The sequence below is a fragment of the Gymnodraco acuticeps genome, unplaced genomic scaffold, assembly GCF_902827175.1.
Source record: "Gymnodraco acuticeps unplaced genomic scaffold, fGymAcu1.1, whole genome shotgun sequence".
Classification (NCBI taxonomy): Eukaryota; Metazoa; Chordata; class Actinopteri; order Perciformes; family Bathydraconidae; genus Gymnodraco; species Gymnodraco acuticeps.
In genome coordinates this window covers 485,729-503,461 of record NW_022991300.1, presented here as the reverse complement: position 1 = coordinate 503,461, position 17,733 = coordinate 485,729, and the positions used below count along the sequence as shown (strand labels likewise).

At 40.5% G+C, this 17,733-nt stretch overlaps 1 protein-coding gene across 1 annotated transcript in view; it reads right to left on the bottom strand.

The window, feature by feature from the left end:
- Positions 1 to 9,409: 9,409 nt before the first annotated feature.
- rbpjl (recombination signal binding protein for immunoglobulin kappa J region-like) overlaps positions 9,410 to 17,733 on the bottom strand; it is a 31,948-nt gene continuing 23,624 nt past the window's right edge. The window contains exons 9-12 of the mRNA XM_034240194.1: positions 17,027 to 17,167; positions 15,018 to 15,173; positions 14,248 to 14,351; positions 9,410 to 9,965 (exon numbers count right to left, since the gene is read on the bottom strand). Coding sequence (XP_034096085.1) covers positions 9,668 to 9,965; positions 14,248 to 14,351; positions 15,018 to 15,173; positions 17,027 to 17,167 — 699 coding nt within the window. The 3' untranslated portion in view covers positions 9,410 to 9,667. The remainder of the gene's footprint in view (positions 9,966 to 14,247; positions 14,352 to 15,017; positions 15,174 to 17,026; positions 17,168 to 17,733) is intronic.

Here is a 17,733-nt window from a genome sequence, read left to right as displayed (position 1 = left end):
TCGAAAGAAAGTCTCATGTGTTGTCTCCACTCAACTTTATCTGCCATATCTTTGGAAACAACTTTTGTCTGTTATTCTTCTTTCTGTAAAGGTATAATATGTAGCATTTACTCACTGATGGGTCTAAAAACTACTACTTTCGTTGTATATTTACAGTATAATCCAGTTTTTAAGCCACATTATGTAGGCTTTTATATAGGCTATAGGCTTTTTAAATATTGGTCCTTTTTACCTCTATAGTTTAACAGGAAGAATTTAGTCCTGGGACGTCTGTATTTTAAGTTGTGCTAACGTTAGCCTTTAGCTTTCAGCCCCTTGGTCAAGTTTCCACTGGGAAAACTCAGATTTTTTAACATGAAACATCTTTATTCAGCGTTTTTACAATATTAATTCATCAAGTCCTTTTGTGTTAGAGAGGAGGTGACTTTTGTGGATAATTCAGCCTCAGGATCTTATGTTAAAGTGGACTTATCATGCTATTTTTAGGCGATAAAAAAGAATATAGGAAAAACATGTCTATGAAGTGATTTGCTCAAAATACCAAACAGATCATTCTAGCCATGCCTCATATCCCTCTATTTCACTTCCTGTTTCAAAAGGGCTGATCTTATGTATAAAGCTTTACAAAAATAAAAGATTGATACAAAATAAAGAGGAGGGGTCTGAGCTCATGCGGGACCCGGCAGTTACTGTCTAAACTAAATGCTGCCGTGATGAAACGCCATATCATGGATTATCAAGGATCCTCTCTGAAACAGTTTGGAGCTCAAAGGCTTTCTCTCTTGCCGGTTATACCACAAAGTGAGTTCCTTTTTACTTCCTGCTTCTTCACACACATGCTCTCCAGTACAGGTTAGCTCTGAGTGTTAGCGATGCTAATGTAAACACCGACCACATTACGTCCAAAACAGTCGGGCGTTGTTTCTGATAGCAACGTTTCTGATTGGGCCGTGGGTCCACATTTCAGATATTACGTCATATCGGACGACAATCTGGATCAGCTCCGTTGTTCCCCGTTTTTAGAGATTTGGGTACGGAGGAAAAGAGAGAGGGTTTTATTTTCTGATGCTGCGTGAGTTCCTCGACACACCAGGGACACATGTTTATGTATAAAAGACATCAAAAAGTGCATTTTGCATGATAGGAGACCTTTAAATGAGAAACAAGCTGAGCTAGCGTTAGCCTTTAGCTCGTAGCCCTTCAGTCCACTGGAGAAGCTCTGATGTCTAACGTGAAACTGATAAATTCAGTATTTCTTTTACAGGTTTTAATAGGGGGTGAGTTTGTTTACAAAATGAGGCAACTTCTAAGGATATTTCAGCCTCCAGTAAAATCTTCCTACATGTCAGAGTGTTAAGTTAACGGAAAAACAAGCTAAGCTACTGTTAGCGGCAGCTGCTATCTTTTATTTGTGTCTAATTAGTAATTCAGTCTTGCAGGTATTTGGTTGAATATCAAAGTCTTCGAGAAATGGAAATGTTTGACTTCATGGTGGCACCAAGGTAAGGACAGGGGATCACAAAGTAAGAGGGTATTATTTTATTAAGAAACTAGATTTGATAACTGTACTGCTGACAACAATGAAGAAAGGAAGACATCAGCTGAACTTGGCCACGCCTGCCTCACATTTTGTCCCTTTGTCCCCTTAAGTCCCTTATCCTTTTTTATATTAATCCAATTAATTAAAGTGTCTGGCTGCAGAGAAACTCAACAAACCAATAACCCGACACACCGCCCCTCTGTTGTACACTTTGTTCCTACTGTTCCTTTGATCTTTTGGAAGTTAACTTGTGATTAATTAGTTTGTGCAACGAAAAAGCTCTTTTGTTCCACACAAGTGAAGCGGGAGATAATCACACAAGCATGACAAGACCTCCCATGTGCTCGATAGAAAAGCCAAGTTTCATTTTCTCTCTCCTGGCATACTTCTCATTCTTCACATGGTTTCTCATCAGCTCAGAGAGTGTGTGTGAGGAAGTCCTTTCTCCATTCTCAGAGTAGATACAACTCATCACACAGAGAAGCATCAGGTAGGTTTAGTGACGCTGCTTCATTAGAAGATGTTTCTGTTGACATGACAGTGTTCACTTTACTCTTTAGTAAATACTGAGAACCGCAGACAGACATGAAGTTAATGACCTGAGACGAACTTGGCAACAATCCTGTGTATCTGTGTGTGTGTGTGTGTGTGTGTGTGTGTGTTACTTTTTAAAGAAAAAGGGTGAAACCTAAAGATGTATTTGCTTGGCGAGTAACCTTCATAGGACTGTCTTTACACTGGCATTGTGTATATGTATGTGTGTGTGTGTGTGTGTGGCCTAGCATTACCATCCTTGTGGGGACCTAAATATGTTTACACAGTCACGTGTGGGGACTTGCCTCCCTTATGGGGACAAATTGGAGGTCTCCATGAGGGGAATCATTAATTTTAGGGTGAAGACTTGGATAGGATTAGGGTTAGGGTTAGGCATGTGTTGGTTATGGTTAAGGTTAGGATAAGTCTCCAGGAAATGCATGTAAGTCAATGTAATGTCCCCTGAAGTGATGTATACATGGTGTGTGTGTGTGTGTGTGTGTGTGTGTGTGTGTGTGTGTGTGTGTGTGTGTGTGTGTGTGGACATACTATGGTGAGTTGTCAACCTAAGGTCAATCCTAAGGTCAACGGTTCGATCCCTAGCCAAAGTGTCCTTGTAAAACCCCAAATTGCTTCCAAAGGGCAATGGTTAAAAAAGTGCTAACATCAATCCATCACAGCATTATGAAAATAAGAGACACACCAGCTCATTAACCTGTTAAGCCCGAGAGACCTCGTGAAAACAAAACACTTCTTTAAATGTACACAACATTGGTGATAGACATGCATGCATCATGACTAAAGTTGTATTCATATAAACACGGTACAAATGCTGTGTGGCTGTTAGCTGTCAACTTTGACCCTAACTCTGACCTTTCGACGCAAAACCAATCAATCTCAATCTTTATTTATTTATATGGCACATTTTAAACCACCTCAGTTGACCAAAGTGCTGTACAGGGAACACATACAATATCCAATAACACAATAGGAGTAAAATAATAAAACAATAAGTAAAAATAAGATAAAAAGCACAATAACTAGAAATATATAATAACACAAATGTCAAAATGTTATGTTCAACTAGTATCACAAGCCAGTGGAAAGAGGTGAGTTTTTAGCTGAGATTTATGAAGCAGAGGAAGCTAGCAACAGAGATGCAGATCAACCACATTGTAAGTGTACTAAGAGGTACTTTATTGTAATCCCTTGCAGATCTACTTCCTGTCAACCCCAGAAACCCGAACGTAATCGCCATCGGAGTTGCATTTCATCTGAAATCTCACCTTTTCCTAAAGAGTACATTTCAGAAAACCCTAAATATCAGAACTTCCCCGACAGGCCTCCGGTTTCCCTGATATTCTGCTGGGAACTGAACGGTATGTGTCTCTCATCCTCCCTTCCTCTCCTCCTCCTCTTCCTCTTCATTAGCAACACAAACATGTGTGAGAGAGGAGGAGGAAGGAGACGGGCAGAAACACCAGACCTTTGGGCTCCTAATCTCTATCATGTGGCAGAAACTTCAAACTGAGAGATTCACGTGCCCAAAACACTGCCGCCGCCACGTTTTCCCTCCATCCTTCATCCCTTCTGATGAATGAGGCTCTGTATGAAAGGGCCCATTCTTAGGTTCTCATCTGCAGGAACACACCTTCATTCTTCAGGCAACCCCTCCACCTCCTCCACGCCGTTACAGAAAGAGTTCAATGACTTTAAGCCCTCCGTAGCATAAGGGCATTTCACTGTTTTCCTTCACTTTGCATCAGGCCTCAAAGTGAGAATCTGTCATTTTCAGCATTCAATCAGTGTTGGTTTGAACCTTTCTTTACGCTATATAATAGTCAAATATAGTGTTTATTTCTTAACCAAACTCTTCGACCTACTTAACATCCACAAACTTAAGTGCGGTGTAAATTAAGGGGTTGAAATCTGTGTCTTTGCAGGTTTGTCACCCTTTGTTTTAATATGGATTTCCAATTAAATAAGAATTTCTAACGTTTCTGTTACAGCTGTTCAGATGCCCATCCATTCATTGTGTGACCGGGTTATCTACTCTTATTTTACATGTTGTCTATAACATCTCACAGTTTGTATCAAATAGCATTTTGCCTAAACACTGTAAACAATACAACTCGATTTGTATTTCTGTATATTGTCAATTTAATGAATATATTTGGCATTTAGATTTAGCAGAGGATTGATGGTTTGAAATAGCCAGATACTTTGAGTGCAGCGATGTTTAGAGACATAGCATACATGTCCTTGATGAGTACTTTTACTTTTGATACTTTAAGTACATTTTGAAGCTTGTATTTTGAACTTTTGTGTATTTTAAATGCAGGGCTTTTACCTGTAACAGAGTACTTTTACATTGTAGTATTGCTTATTTTACTGAAATAGGAAGTCTGAGTGCTTCGTTCACTTCTGAGAATTAATGTATGAACCACATTTCAAGGCCTTCGTTTTTTTGGTTGTTTTTGGGCTGCTTTTCAAAATGCAAATTGATGAAAATGTTATTTTACGGATAAGAAACAGTTAGAGGAAATCATCTTGAGTCCTCCTGCAGCTGGAGTTTGGATAAGAGGTGGAAGGTCAGGATTAAGTTGAGTGTAAACGTAAATAAAAAGCTTAATTCTCTGTTTGATGAAAGAGAATGGGAATTAAGTTTGGGAGTCGTCACGGGGAAAACACATGTGAGTGAGCGCGAGCAGTATTATTACACCGGGGGCCTCACATCCCTCAGTGTGGTCGAGGGGCCCCTGTCTCTGTGGCTCTCTTTGTGTATTACAGTGGGATAAAGGAGCCTACTGTCCAAAAACCTGCTCTGCTCACCACAATCCTCTTCCTGTATGTCATCGCCTCAACATCAGCCTGATGGACAGGCAGCGGGCGAAGAAGGAGAGGAAACATGAGAAAATGCAGACAGGTCAAAAGAGAAAGAAGAACGGAAGAGTAGAACATATTGAAAAAGGAGAGAGAAGTAGGCTGGAGACAACACTACACTTAATACTTATATACTAAATATAAATATCTTAGACAAAAGGCTTAAATGTACGATATTAAACTTTCAATCATATTTTTTTGCGTGGGATCATGGGAGTTGTAGTCTTTGGCTTCTCCTGCTTAGGATGTATTCAGTGTTCCGGGTTCAGGATGCATGTTATTTTATGCTCTGATATAAACCGGTCACAATACTAAATAAACAAGTTTGAGGTTAAAAATCAGTTTCTCGCTGCATGCTGTACGGCTGCCGCTAACGTTAGCTTAGCTTGTGTCTCTGTTAAGTTAACACCCTGACAAGTATGAACATTTTACTGGAGGCTGAGCTATCCTATAAGTAATAAGTCACCTCCTCTCTAAAACAAACAGCTTATTAAAACTTGACCAAAAAAAAATCTGTTTCTCTATTATAAACTGGATCGAGTAGCTACAAGTTAAAAGCTAACGTTAGCTCAGCTTCTTCTCCGATAACTTCAGATCCAGACGTCCTACGCTTAAAATCTTTCATCCTGCACATTTTGGGAACTGAATCAGCCTTAAACTTGACTGCTGACTCATGGCACAGTTAACCAATCGCTTCAGTTTGAACAATTTTGGATCATGTGAGTGGCTAACAGCTAACAGCTAACGAGTACATTGTTGGTTTTAGCTGACTTTTGTCCTTTCATAATACGCCATCGCAACCTATACATCTTTTTGATCATTTAATTTCTCTCATAGACATGAAGAGTTCACACAGGCAATCAGTCTTTATTAATAAATCAAACTCAATTCCCTATTTTCAGCATTGACGTTAGCAAATAAGGGTTTTATTGTTATCTTGGGATTTCTTTACAAATATTTTTCATATTGTATGCATTTAATAGCGTGTTTTATTTAATCTTTTTTCTGTACCTTTCTCTGCTTTCCCAAAGCTCCATTTGAAAGTGAAGTGAGAAACATTCGGCGTGATCCTCTGGGAGAAAGCCAAACCCTTGTGAATTATTACAGTTACAGTCGAGCAACAAAGTGCCACACACACACACACACACACACACACACACACACACACACACACACACACACACACACACACACACACACACACACACACACACACACACACACACACACACACACCACACACACACACACACACACCCCCACACACACACACACACACACACACACACACACACACACACACACACATACACACACACACACACACACACACACACACACACATGAAATCCGTTTCTCTGAGGATCAAAAGTGAAGTAGAAAGTGTATCAGTGTCCTTTCTCCAGAAAAAACATCCTGGATCAGCGAAAGCTCTCTAGCCCCCTGCAGATGTAACAATCTTTAGCTTTCTGTTCAACCTGCGATGCATTAACTGTTCCTTTTCCATCAATTGGCACCCCACTCAACAAGTCCTTTAAATTCCTCTCGATTAGAGTGGTGCAGTAATGAGTCTCTAAACCCAGAAATGAGTCAGCATATTATGACTTCTGGTCCCTTTGTCTCGAAGTCAAAACTAAATTGTAGTTAGAAGCTTAAAATAAGGTCTGTGGTTAAAACAAGCTGAAGAGATTTAATGTTTTCTTCTGCAATATAAAACACTGGTGAATGTCTGAATCTCCTATATGTCATAAAAACAGTGGTTGCTCACAAGTGACTAAATAATCTACTAAACTTCATGACGCCGACACAAGTCCGCCTTTAGCTTAGTGGTGTTCATTTTTTTGCTTTTAATGAAGCTGACTAGCTAGGATGAATATATCAAATTACTTTTATTGAAACATGAATGCAGAGATAAGTTGAACTCTTAATACCTACAAATTAGAAAACCTACACAAAGCATGATTGGCTGGAAAATGTTCATTTGAGAAGAAATTATATCAGAAAACAATTAAACATGAGAAACCATATAGTTTTGTTATCGGATTAATCGTACATTCAAGTATGATTACAATTCATTTAGAGATTTTAACAAAGGTTGTAATTACACACATGTACCTTATCAATTGATTTACATACTGTGCCTTTCTAACTATATTGTAAAAATAGTATTTCATCCAATCATATAATTTGCAGGAATTGTCTTTCAAAATGTCATCATATCAATGTAATATTGTGGTGCAACAAACTTCGAACATGAAAAGGACGAAGAAGGAATACTCCGGTCCAGAAACAGGCGTCCAGTTCTTTTGAAAAAGGTCCAGCATTGATCCAAAAAACGGTGAACTCCCGGTGGTTTCTAACAGGACGTCTTCCTGTTGTCCTCCCTCCAAATAAAACTCATTTTCGTATCGGATTAATGGTACATTAAAATATGATTACCATTTATTTTGATTGCTAAGAGATTTTAACAAAGTAGTAATTACACAAAAGACACATTTAAATCAAATGTACGTTATTAATTGATTTACATACTGTGCCTTTCTCACTATATTGTACAAATAGTATTTGTTCCCATCATATACTTTGCAAGACTTGTTTTTCAATAATTTCAGTCAATGCAATATTCTCATGCAAGTTAAATGTTTGTTGTTGTTCATGTATTGTGTCTTGATATCTGTCTATGGTGATGTTACTCATGGAGCTGCTGTGATGCAAGTCAAATGTCAGTCTTGATCTGACCATTAAAGTATTATCGTATCGTATCAAACTTCCAACATGAAAAGGACAAAGAAAGAATATTGTGGTCCAGAAACAGGCGTCATGTTCTTTGAAAAAGGTCCACCATTGATCCAAAAACAGATCCCTCTCATCATTGACTTGAGGTCTACCTAGCTCTGCATGAACAGGTGAACTCCTGATGGTTTCTAACAGGACGTCTTCCTGCTGTCCTTCCTCTGAATACAACTTGTTTTCTTATCGGATTAACGGTATATTCAAGTATGATTAGAGGTGGGAAGTAGGTGAGTACAAATACTTCGTTACTGTACTTAAGTAGCTTAATTATTCTGGTATCAGTACTTTACTCCACTACTTATTTTTCTGACGACTTTTTACTTTGACTTCTCACATGTTGAACTCAAATACCTGTACTTTCTACTTCTTACATTTTGAACACAAATACCTGTACTTTCTACTTCTTACATTTTGAACACAAATACCTGTACTTTCTACTTCTCACATGTTGAACTCAAATACCTGTACTTTCTACTTCTTACATGTTGAACTCAAATACCTGTACTTTCTACTTCTCACATGTTGAACTCAAATACCTGTACTTTCTACTTCTTACATGTTGAACCCAAATACCTGTACTTTCTACTTCTTACATGTTGAACTCAAATACCTGTACTTTCTACTTCTTACATGTTGAACTCAAATACCTGTACTTTCTACTTCTCACATGTTGAACTCAAATACCTGTACTTTCTACTTCTTACATTTTGAACACAAATACCTGTACTTTCTACTTCTCACATGTTGAACTCAAATACCTGTACTTTCTACTTCTTACATGTTGAACCCAAATACCTGTACTTTCTACTTCTTACATTTTGAACACAAATACCTGTACTTTCTACTTCTCACATGTTGAACTCAAATACCTGTACTTTCTACTTCTTACATGTTGAACTCAAATACCTGTACTTTCTACTTCTCACATGTTGAACTCAAATACCTGTACTTTCTACTTCTTACATGTTGAACCCAAATACCTGTACTTTCTACTTCTTACATGTTGAACTCAAATACCTGTACTTTCTACTTCTTACATGTTGAACCCAAATACCTGTACTTTCTACTTCTTACATGTTGAACCCAAATACCTGTACTTTCTACTTCTTACATGTTGAACTCAAATACCTGTACTTTCTACTTCTTACATGTTGAACTCAAATACCTGTACTTTCTACTTCTCACATGTTGAACTCAAATACCTGTACTTTCTACTTCTTACATGTTGAACCCAAATACCTGTACTTTCTACTTCTTACATGTTGAACTCAAATACCTGTACTTCTACTTCTCACATGTTGAACCCAAATACCTGTACTTTCTACTTCTTACATGTTGAACTCAAATACCTGTACTTTCTACTTCTTACATGTTGAACTCAAATACCTGTACTTTCTACTTCTTACATGTTGAACTCAAATACCTGTACTTTCTACTTCTTACATGTTGAACTCAAATACCTGTACTTTCTACTTCTTACATGTTGAACACAAATACTTGTACTTTCTACTTCTCTCATTTCCCAAACAGCTGGTTCCTTTAGTCTGAATGTGTGTTTGATGCGTGATCATTATTCTTTAGAGTCATTGCGTGCCTATTGATTTGAACACGATCCGTGTATCCATCATTTCCTGGTCTTCTCTAAAGAAGAGGGACCAATGGAAACGTTGTCATGTAGCCGTTGTTCAGCATGGAAACATTCATTAGCTAACAATGACATTATTGTTCTATTAATATAAAGGGAGGTCAGGTACTCTTTAAAGCAGCTGCTAGTTATGGGTACTTTTTACTGAAGTACATTTCAAAGCCCATACTTCTTTACTTTTACTTGAGATCGAATTCATTTTGATTGCTAAGAGATTGACAGGCGTCATGTTCTTTGAAAAAGTTCCACCATTGAACCAACTTGAGGTCTACCTAGCTCTGCATGAACAGGTGGAAGTTGGCTCTGGTGAACTCCTGATGGATGGTTTCTAACAGGACGTCTTCCTGCTGTCCTCCCTCCGTCCCCCCCTCTCTCTTTCCTCCTCCTGATGTTCCTCTGCTGGGGGGAGGCTTTATTTCGGGGGTGTAAGTGAAGCTGAAGGAGGTCCGATAGATCAGGCCGTCCGATCTGATGAGAGCCAGAGGTACGGTGAGGACTCGACGAAGACATCTCCATCCGTCGCTGAACACGGAGATATCAGGAACCACGCAGAGCAGAGACTGGGGAGACCTGAGAGGAAAACAGAGGTTAAAGAAAGAGTTTTTATGAAACAACGAGCATTTCTTTGAATGTCGTTGAGGTCCGAAATTAGGTCTGTGGTTAACATAAGCTGAAGAGATGTTAAAGTTTCTGTCTGTTGAGCAAAAAAGGTTAGGGGCCACTGTTGAACAACTTAAAATATGTCACTAAATACCCAACTGGTGAATGTGCGAAACTTCTGTGTCATGGTCCAAGTTTCTCAGCAGTGGTGACGTGTAACCATACGACCAAGATGTAGTTCGTTAATAGCATTAGATTAGCTCATAACTACTGCCGATTGCATTCACCCTTCAAAATCATACAGTGGTGTTAATATGTGGGGATTATGCTTTTAAACAAAAGGAGTTTTAATACATTTTCCAGCTCAAAATCCATACCAGCTAACGGAAATACTGTTGATTCAACTGAGAAAACAGATCTTTACTAGACTTTTCAAAACCAGTTATTTCAGGAATTAAAGCTGTCGTTCCACTCATGTAGGTAAATTGCCAATTTGATCAAAATCTCTGCATTCAGAAATCCTCGACTTTGGTGTCCGGAGATGTCCGATTGTCTTGTGTCTTGACACTGTATTCACGAGTGATAACATAACAGATTGTTTGCCAAAGGGATTTCAAATTATATCTGTTTCGCCTTCTTTAAATGAGTTGCATTGGCGTTTTCAGATTCTTGAAAAGCATTTTGAGCTGCATATCTCGCGTAAAAAATGCTCTAGAAAATAACATTTAATAATATTGGTTTTGGTTCTAAAAGAAGAAGATGAGAAACATTTCAACAACTTGTGCAAAGAAAAGTGATTTTGATTATTATGTTCAATAATCGGCCCTCCTGTTGGCTTTCTGAGACTCTGCAGGATGCAACAATAACAACAACAACGGTGAGAAAATAAACTAAAGCAGATAATTACACGCCACAGACTAAACACCGCTGTGTGGTTGATATGAAACTCTCGGTGAGCAGCAGACTTTTCAAAGCCCTCTTATACATTCCTCGCTATATATAAAGGTATTTAATTCAAACCTCCACTTCTCCTGTGGATTGCGTGGCGGTGAAGGATCCAGTTTCTAATTGGCTGCAGCTTCTCGTACAAACAGCACATTGTGGATGTTGTATAAATACGGCTTTCCTCTCTCTGCTGCTGATGGAGGAGTATTTGACCCTGACTTTCGATGCCTCAGCACTTTACTGTGGGGTCTGAGGTGCTTTCTGACGTCAGAGAGGCTGGTTTGATCCACGATGCGTCACATGAGATTTTGAGAGGGGGGCGCCTGAATCTCAAGTTTCTGTAACTCGCAGTAAGAGAGACGATTGTTGCCCGAAAGCTCCTCGAAGTGCTTTTAATAAAACATCCTTTATGCTTCTCGGGGCTCTCGAAACATATGAATACAGGTACGTTTGGAGAGTTAAAGTCGTGACTGTCGAGGATATTTTTAGTCAAACTTGTTGGAAAACTGCTCGCCTTCTTGGCCCAAATCAAGTCTAGGAGATTCTCGCAAAGCCACAGCAAGAAAAAATAAAGATGTGAAAATCAAAAAAAGACGCTGGAATTATTAGTTATTGAACTATTTTAGTAATCAGGATAATCAGGTTATTTTCAAGCAAACTATTAAAAAAACACTTGTGACAGCTTTTCCATTAGTAATTGTAAACTCGATATCTTTGGGTTTAGGTCTGTTGGTCAAAACAAACATTTGAAAGACATTAGGACTCTTAGAATACAGGAATACAGGTAAATTCATTAAGTTAAACTCAGTCAAACTGTTTGGGATGTTATGTTTTATTGTTGTTCAGCAGGTACAATAGAGTTCGAATTTTAGCAATCCCTTGCGTAAAAGTCCATGATTTTTTTAACTTTAGCTTAGCGGTGGTGACGTGAAGTCATGTGACCGTGCTGTAGTTCCTTTGTAGCCCAACATTAGCCACCTTTAGCTTAGCGGTGGTGACGTGAAGTCATGTAACCGTGCTGGAGTTCCTTTATAGCTCAACATTAGCCACCTTTAGCTTAGCGGTGGTGACGTGAAGTCATGTGACCGTGCTGTAGTTCCTTTATAGCCCATCATTAGCCGCCTTTAGCTTAGCGGTGGTGACTTGAAGTCATGTGACCGTGCTGTAGTTCCTTTATAGCCCAACATTAGCCACCTTTAGCTTAGCGGTGTTGACGTGAAGTCATGTGACCGTGCTGTAGTTCCTTTATAGCCCAACATTAGCCACCTTTAGCTTAGCGGTGTTGACGTGAAGTCATGTGACCGTGCTGTAGTTACTTTATAGCCCATCATTAGCCACCTTTAGCTTAGTGGTGTTGACGTGAAGTCATGTGACCGTGCTGTAGTTCCTTTATAGCCCAACATTAGCCACCTTTAGCTTAGTGGTGTTGACGTGAAGTCATGTGACCGTGCTGTAGTTACTTTATAGCCCATCATTAGCCGCCTTTAGCTTAGCGGTGTTGACGTGAAGTCATGTGACCGTGCTGTAGTTCCTTTATAGCCCAACGTTAGCCGCCTTTAGCTTAGCGGTGGTGAGGTGATATCATGTGACCGTGCTGTAGTTCCTTTATAGCCCAACGTTAGCCGCCTTTAGCTTAGCGGTGGTGAGGTGATATCATGTGACCGTGCTGTAGTTCCTTTATAGCCCAACATTAGCCACCTTTAGCTTAGCGGTGGTGAGGTGATATCATGTGACCGTGCTGTAGTTCCTTTATAGCCCATCATTAGCCACCTTTAGCTTAGCGGTGATGACGTGAAGTCATGTGACCGTGCTGTAGTTCCTTTATAGCCCAACATTAGCCACCTTTAGCTTAGCGGTGGTGAGGTGATATCATGTGACCGTGCTGTAGTTCCTTTATAGCCCAACATCAGCTATTTACTTCAGAAATCCTAAAGAGGTGTTAATTATTTTCTGCACAAATCTAAAATCCAATGGAAAAATCCCATCGACCTTTGCTCGAGGTAAACCAATGCTTACTTTTTAGGGTTGGGCGACAAAAATTGGCATCCCTGCAGCACTGTATCGTATTGTTACATATTTTGAAATGTTGTGACATTTCACGAGTTATACATTACACTTATTAGCTGTTCCTGAAGGTATCTTTTTTATCGTGTTTCCAGCAGGACAGACATAACTGCGAGTCTGTTGTTCTTTATTGAAATTCCTCAACAAACATCAAAATAGCTACTTTCAAATCCTGGGACAAATGTAATATTATTTGGGTCGAACGTGCTTGGCTATGTAATACTTGGTGTGGAAGTGCCACTTAATATGCTATAAAACCAACTTTTATGAGCAGCCAGCTCCACCTGAGCAGTCTCACTTAACTTAAAATACAATTTTAATTTGCTCTTCGTGCTGCGGCGGTACACCTGGTGCCTCTAAAGCAGCATGTTACAGTCATAAATAAATAAAAACAGGGACTAGTCTCCGTAACTGATTGTTAAAGCAAAAATCCCCGTAACTAATCATGCAATCTTACATAACTGCAAGACTTGGCTGACGGTCAACTTTTGGATTCAGAGGAAAAGTTCATACTCCATAAAGTTATCCCTTTATACTGTATGTACTCCCTAGTATTTACTGAAGGACGGCTGAGAGGTAGGCATACTTGTACCTTTTTAGCTACAAGTATTTACCACTTTTCTGATTCAAATTTGATCTTAAATCAGTAAATGTTTTAAATAACGAGTTTTCAAGATTTCATTCTCCTTTTTTCTCACAACCTACTGTGTGTGCTTTTTAGGGAGATAAATGAATCCCTAAAAAATAATTACAGAATAATTACACCCTGCATACATAATGCTCAAGAGGTTTTAAAAAGCTTTAAATCCAGATAATCCCAAAAAAATGTCTGGCTCTGACTGAAAGGAGGATGATAGTTCAGATGTCTATGAGTCGTTCCCCAAACTATGCAAAATATTTTATTCAAATTAGTCTATGAGGCCCAAAGAACTGTCTGAAAAACTAATTGAATAACAAAATGTCTCCCATTATCTTGATATAAACGACAGTCAGACACAGTATTTTCCCACGTTGCCCCGGGCTTTTAAAGGCAGCCAGACAACAAGCGGTCAATAAAATATAATAACGTGTTGGTCTGTCTGCAGGTAATATCGTACTGTACGCCTGTTTAAGTGAATTCCCTCCTATTGGTTTCCGGGTCCGTATTTGTTTTTGTTTTCTGGGTATTTTCGAACGTCTTTTGACTTCAAAATCTTTTTTAATTCAAAATTGTTCACATTCTCGCTGTCTCCTGTTGACTCACTTGAACATGGTCTCAGCCTCGTTGTTTCCGAACCAGACTTTGAGATGAGAGCTGAAGCTTTCTCCGTAGATTTCCAGCATGGCAACATGTCCCCCGCCATTCACCTGCAGTAACACACACACGTTTTTTTATTTTCTTATAGTCTTTAGGGTAAGGTAAGGTATAAGGTAAGGTGCGTTGATTTATAAAGCACATTTTCACACACAGAGGCTATTCTTACATCATCATTAACGCTTAATAAGAAGACAACAGAAAGGACCACAATAGATAAACATGATGGAGTAACAGATTCATAAAAACCATGCATAAAAGAGATACAGAATAGTTTACAAACAACATTGTAAATACGGTAGGTGCTAAAACAAGTTAAAAGTCTTCTGGGTAGGCAGCTAAAAAAATAAGTGTTTTTAGCCTCGATTTAAAAGAACTCAGCGTGGGTGAAGACTTTACGTTTTCGGGAAGTTTGTTCCATTTTTGGGGTGTTTTTGGGGTGTTTGGTTCTGAGCCAGGGTGGAATTACTAAGTCCCCGATGATCTCAGAGCTCTGATTGGCTCGTAACAGAGAAGCATGTCGGACATATATTGGGGTCCCAAACCTTTTTAAGTTACAATTTAAAATTGATTCTGTGAGCTACTGAGATCTGAGAACTGGGGTGGTCTACTCTCCTTGTTTGGGCCAGGACTCGTTCTGGATTAGTTGCAGTTTTTAGGGGTTGATTTTTGGTCCTGAAATCTATGAAATCCAACACACCCGATCCTCCATATCTCACCTCTAACCCGCAGATGACAGGAAACGGAGTGACGGGAGTTAGGATGCAGGAGGAACCCTGATTAAAGGTGAACTCCACCACCTCCACACCGATGATGGTCCAACAGGAACCATCGTTTAGACCCACTCTGAGGGGGTCCGTCAGGCTGGGGGAGGCCTGGAGAGAGAGGGGGGGTTAGAGGAGAGGAGAGGAGGAGGAGAGAAGGGGGGGGTTAGAGGAGAGGAGAGGAGGAGGAGAGAAGGAGGAGAGAGGGGGGGGGTTAGAGGACAGGAGAGGAGGAGGAGAGAAGGGGGGGTTAGATGAGAGGAGGAGGAGAGAGGAGGAGGGGTTAGAGGAGAGGAGAGGAGGAGGAGAGAAGGAGGAGAGAGAGAGGGGGGGTTAGAGGAGAGGAGAGGAGGAGGAGAGAAGGAGGAGAGAAGGGGGGGTTAGAGGAAAGGAGAGGAGGAGGAGAGAAGGAGGATAGAAGGGGGGGTTAGATGAGAGGAGAGGATGGAGGAGAGAGAGGGAAGGTTAGAGGAGAGGAGAGGAGAAGAGAGGAGGAGGAGAGAGGAGGAGGGGGGGTTTAGAGGAGAGGAGGATGGAGAGGACTTTTGAGAGGGAGGAGAGGAAGGAAAGGAAGTTTGAGAGGGAGGAGAGGAAGGAAAGGAAGTTTGAGAGGGAGGAGAGGAAGGAAAGGAAGTTTGAGAGGGAGGAGAGGAAGGAAAGGAAGTTTGAGAAGGAGGAGAGGAAGGAAAGAAAGTTTGAGAAGGAGGACAAGGAAAGGAAGTTTGAAAAGGATAAGAGGAAGATTGAGAAGGAAGAAAAGAAGGATGGGAAGTTTGATGAGGAAGTAGAAGAAGGAGAGGCAGTTTGAGAAGAAGGAGGAGACGTTTGAGGAAGGAGAAGGAAGAGGAAAAGAAGGATGAGAGGAAGTTTGTGAAAGAGGAAAAGAAGGAGACATTTGAGAAGGAGAGGAAGGAGAAGAATGAGGTGAGGAAGGAAAAGAAGGAGAGGAAGGATGGGAAGTTTGATGAGGAAGTAGAAGAAGGAGAGGACTTTTCAGAAGGAGGAAAAGGAAAGGAAGTTTGACAAGGAGAAGAAGAAGAGGTTTGAGAAGGAGGAGAGGAAGTTTGAGGAAAGGTTGAGGAAGTTTGAGAAGGAGGAGAGGAAGTTTGAGAAGGAGGAGAGGAGGTTTGAGAAGGAGGAGAGGAAGTTTGAGAAGGAGGAGAGGGGGTTTGAGAAGGAGGAGAGGAGGTTTGAGAAGGAGGAGAGGAAGTTTGAGAAGGAGGAGAGGAAGTTTGAGGAAAGGTTGAGGAAGTTTGAGAAGGAGGAGAGGAGGTTTGAGAAGGAGGAGAGGAAGTTTGAGAAGGAGGAGAGGAGGTTCGAGAAGGAGGAGAGGAAGTTCGAGAAGGAGGAGAGGAAGTTCGAGAAGGAGGAGAGGAAGTTCGAGGAAAGGTTGAGGAAGTTTGAGAAGGAGGAGAGGAGGTTTGAGAAGGAGGAGAGGAGGTTTGAGAAGGAGGAGAGGAGGTTTGAGAAGGAGGAGAGGAGGTTTGAGGAAAGGTTGAGGAAGTTTGAGAAGGAGGAGAGGAAGTTTGAGAAGGAGGAGAGGAAGTTTGAGAAGGAGGAGAGGAAGTTTGAGAAGGAGGAGAGGAGGTTTGAGAAGGAGGAGAGGAAGTTTGAGAAGGAGGAGAGGAGGTTTGAGAAGGAGGAGAGGAAGTTCGAGAAGGAGGAGAGGAAGTTTGAGGAAAGGTTGAGGAAGTTTGAGAAGGAGGAGAGAAAGTTTGAGAAGGAGGAGAGGAGGTTTGAGAAGGAGGAAAGGTTAAGGAGGTTTGAGAAGGAGGAGAGGAAGTTTGAGAAGGAGGAGAGGAGGTTTGAGAAGGAGGAGAGGAGGTTTGAGAAGGAGGAGAGGAAGTTTGAGAAGGAGGAGAGGAAGTTCGAGAAGGAGGAGAGGAAGTTTGAGAAGGAGGAAAGGAGGTTTGAGAAGGAGGAGAGGAGGTTTGAGAAGGAGGAAAGGGGAGATAGAGTCTGACCTGGTGCTGTATGATGTTGTCGTTGGATAAACACAGGTAAGCGTTGGGATCGTGTCTGAACTGAAAGGCACATTTATGGAGCTGAGACACCGGCTCGTCCACGTTCAGGAAGGCGTGCTGTTTGTTCACCTTACGGATCACCTGGAGACACAAACAAGAACACACTCTAAAAACCCTCTCCATCAGAAATCTCATGAATATTTTCAGAGTAATCCTGATGTCACCACTTTCATAATCATGTAAAAAATCAGACAGGGGAGATGATTCAAAGTCAAAGTCAAAACCCCATCTGATAACGCTAAGCAGGCAATCAACTTTCGCTAAGAAGATAAACTTATTTTGATAGTTCAGCGTAACTGACTAATATACTTTCTTACACTCGACACATTCAACAAAGTAACTGATACCACATATGTTCCTCATGTCGTGCTGATCTCAACATTTAGCTGAGACCGCGAGCAAATGGTTGTGTGATTTTAAAAAGCCGTATGGTCTATATAACACCAGGTGGTCTGCTCAAAGAATAGCTTCTGGTATCTCCGGACCTTGAGATCTTTACTTTGCTGCACACAGAATATAAAACGCTCATTAAAGTCTTTCCCAAGCTGCTGATCCAGCTCAACGTTGGGGTTTCACTCAGCCTTCTGCAGCCTCTGAACACCGACCACTGGAAGAACTCCTCAAACAAACGGAGCAGAAAAAGGCCT